This window comes from Mustela nigripes, unplaced genomic scaffold (genome assembly GCF_022355385.1).
Source record: "Mustela nigripes isolate SB6536 unplaced genomic scaffold, MUSNIG.SB6536 HiC_scaffold_4972, whole genome shotgun sequence".
Classification (NCBI taxonomy): Eukaryota; Metazoa; Chordata; class Mammalia; order Carnivora; family Mustelidae; genus Mustela; species Mustela nigripes.
In genome coordinates, this window is record NW_026744378.1 from 1 (window position 1) to 2959 (window position 2959).

General features: G+C 53.0%; 1 protein-coding gene across 1 annotated transcript; it reads right to left on the minus strand.

The window, feature by feature from the left end:
* LOC132009120 (thyroid receptor-interacting protein 11-like) lies at nucleotides 1-2940 on the minus strand. The gene is made up of 2 exons (XM_059387493.1): nucleotides 788-2940; nucleotides 1-42 (listed from the first exon to the last, which is right to left on the minus strand). Exon 1 carries the CDS (start codon nucleotides 2912-2914, stop codon nucleotides 1670-1672), a length of 1245 nt encoding a protein of 414 aa, XP_059243476.1. The 5' UTR covers nucleotides 2915-2940; the 3' UTR covers nucleotides 1-42; nucleotides 788-1669.
* Nucleotides 2941-2959: the final 19 nt, after the last annotated feature.

The window sequence follows — 2959 nt, forward strand, 5'->3', positions numbered from 1 at the left end:
TCCTTCCACCCCTTGGCCACCCAGCGATTCCCTTGGGATCAACTGCGGGAACACCAATGGAAGTTACTGGATTTTGGATTTGATGACCACGTCTCCCTCCTGGTCACATGACAGCTTCACATCCTAGAGAAGCACCTGTCCTACGCCTTAAGAGTCTCAGCAGGAAATGGATGTCCATATATCAGAGTCCGTTCTGATGGAAAGCCTGAGATGAAGGTTCAATAGGAAGTGTTGTCTTGGCATCCAGTAACTTTGGAGGGCCTCGGATGGCCTCACCCCAAGTTCCCTTCCCACTCTGCTCCCCCAGATCGGATCCCCTGGCCAACAAGCCCTCCTTAGCACGGGGACCAGGCACAGTTTCTTCCCAAGTAAGCTCCAGTTCCCTGACAGCCTGCGCCATGATCCAGCCAATGAAGATTTGAAGGGGCTTCTGAAGAAATGAACAAGGGAGTCGACCATGGACCTTGCAGTTAAAAACCGCTTAAAGGATGATCAAGAGGAGCTACTTCTGGAACTTAGGGCAGAACCATAAGCCGCTGGGTTTTCCATTTAAGAATAAGATGGAATTCATTCCCATTTCAAAAATGGTCTCTAAGGCAGAGTGATTTGGGGGGGGTTGGGGAGGGGGGGAGCAAGTCAGAGAGTAAGTAGTGTATAGTCCCACGCAGGCCGACCTACATAAGGCCCGAGAGAAATCAGGTTAGCCATAGCGTGCTTTTGCAGACAACAGAAAAGGAAATGATTTTTAAAAATTAGAAAATAAAAAATTAAGAGAAATGAGACTTACCTGGGGAAAGCAAACTTTTTTTTTTTTTTTTAAACCTCCTCTTCATCGTGTACTTTCGTGCTAGTCACCTCGTTTCCCATACAAGGATCGTGTGGTCGTGTATCTGATACATTTGGAACACTGAAACAAGTTGATGTGTTCTCTGCATAAGGTATCCATAGACGCTTGGCCCTTGTGTAAGCCTTCCAGCATTACAGACCACAGCTTCCAAGGCCATCAGTGTCGACTGTCCTACGAACGTCACCACTGCTGTGGCACCTGGGTGGCTCAGTCTGTTAACTGTCTTTGGCTCATGTCATGATCCCGGGGTCCTAGGATCAGGTCACAGGTCAGGATCCCTGGTCCGTGGAGAGCCTGCTTCTCTCTCTCCCTCTGGTGCTCCCCCTGTATGTGTGCCCTCAATTTCTGTCGAAAAGATAAATAAGATCTTAAAACATAAAAAAGAAGTCACCGGTGTTTTCACTTTGGCGAATACTTCTGCAGTCATTGAGAGACCCCTTTTTTGTTAAGTCATAAAAGAAAGATGTTTCTTCGGCTGAAAGCAAAACCGTGAAACATTTGGCATTTTGAAAAAGAACATTAGGAGATAAGGTAGACACACAGAGTGACTTGGGATCTTCAAAGCGTGATGTCACTCTGGCTCACAATCGTCTATTTCTTTGAGAGGTCTTTGGCCGCCTTTCCAACCTTCTGGGCAGGTGATAGTATATGCGGCGTGTACACGGGTAAGCGTCAGTGACAGCATTTAGAAGAAGGTGCTCCGATCCATCCATTTGCGGGCCAGGTGGATTAATAAGAGACACAGCTGTGGTGCGGGGCTTGACCTCCTTTTTTCCGGGTGTGGATGCCAGGGTAGCGTTCCGTCGTGATGGGCCTTGTTTCTTAGGCGGCTTTCCCCTGCCTCCCGAATCTGGGGGCTTCACGACACGAGCAGAGGGTTTTGGCGGTGGAAAAGCTGAATGAGATTCCGCTTCTAGAAACTGGACAAAAAGGTCTGAAAAGGAACGATTGGCCACGGCTTGGTGATTTGGTTTCGCAGGGGTGTTGGGGGGCGCTTCTGGATCCAGGCCCCCCAGTCCCCCCGCTGGGCACACCCGCGGGCTCCCGGCTGCGCAGCTGCCGCAGCTGGTCTTCTCGGATCCCCAGCGTGCTTGCCATCAAGCTCAACGCTTCCTGCCGTTCCGCATCAGCTGCCTGGAAAGCTCCCACGAAGAGTCTCCTTAGGAGGGCTTTGTCCGCCATTCCTTCGGACTGACTGACTAAGGTCATCAGTTTCCTCTGTGTGTCCTCCAGGATTTCCTGCTGGCCCTCGTTCTGTTTCTTGAACTCTTGGAGTCGGCCCTCCTTCTCCTCCAAGTCGGCATTGGTTTGATGCAAACGTCCCTGTAAGGACTTCAGGTTTCCTTCTAGGGCGTCTGCCTTTTCCATCCATTCGGCCAGTTCCAGCTTCAGGCTCGCTAGGGTCTGATCACAGTGCCTTCCCTCCTCCTGGGAGGTGGCAAGCCGGAGCACAGCTTCCTCCTTCTGCTGGGTGACCACGTGCAGCTGCTCCCGCAGCGACTCTACCTGCAGCCTGGCTCCGTGGCTGGCCTTTTGCATGGCAGCGGAAGACCAAACGAGTTTTCCCTGTAAGACCGTCACTTCCTCTCTCAGCTGAGCCACTCGGTCCTCCGAGGCCAAAGCTTCCCGGCGACGAGAATCTTGGGCTTCTGCCGCGAGCTGCCGCCCTCTCTCCAGCTCCTGGGTGAGGCGCAGCTCTCGCTCTCGTAGCTGGTGAACCTCCTTCTGGAGGGCGCGGGTTTCCGTTTCTTTCTGTGTCAGTGCCAACACGACGTCATCTCTCTCCCGCTGGCACGCAGCTGCCTTTTCCTGCGTGGACCGAACGGCGGCGGCGAGCCGGTTCAGTTCCCCGGTCTCGCCCTCCTCTTTCTCTCGCAGCAGTTGCTCCAAGGCCAGGGCCTTCTCTCTCATCGCAGCATGCTGGGATGCCTCCTCTCTCTGCGTCACTGACAGCAGCCGATTGGTCTCTTGCAACGCCCGATTCTCCATTTCCTGTTCTCTAGATCGTTCCACGCTCTCGGCGTTTTCCTCTCTCAGCCGACACGCGTCCATTTCGAAATCTGCCATCCTCTCCTTCAGATTGGTGACCGCCTGCCTCAGCAGCTCGTTCTC

Excerpts from the sequence above, each read along its gene's own strand:
- LOC132009120 (XM_059387493.1), bottom strand. The coding sequence starts at position 2,914 with ATGGCAGATTTCGAAATGGACGCGTGTCGGCTGAGAGAGGAAAACGCC.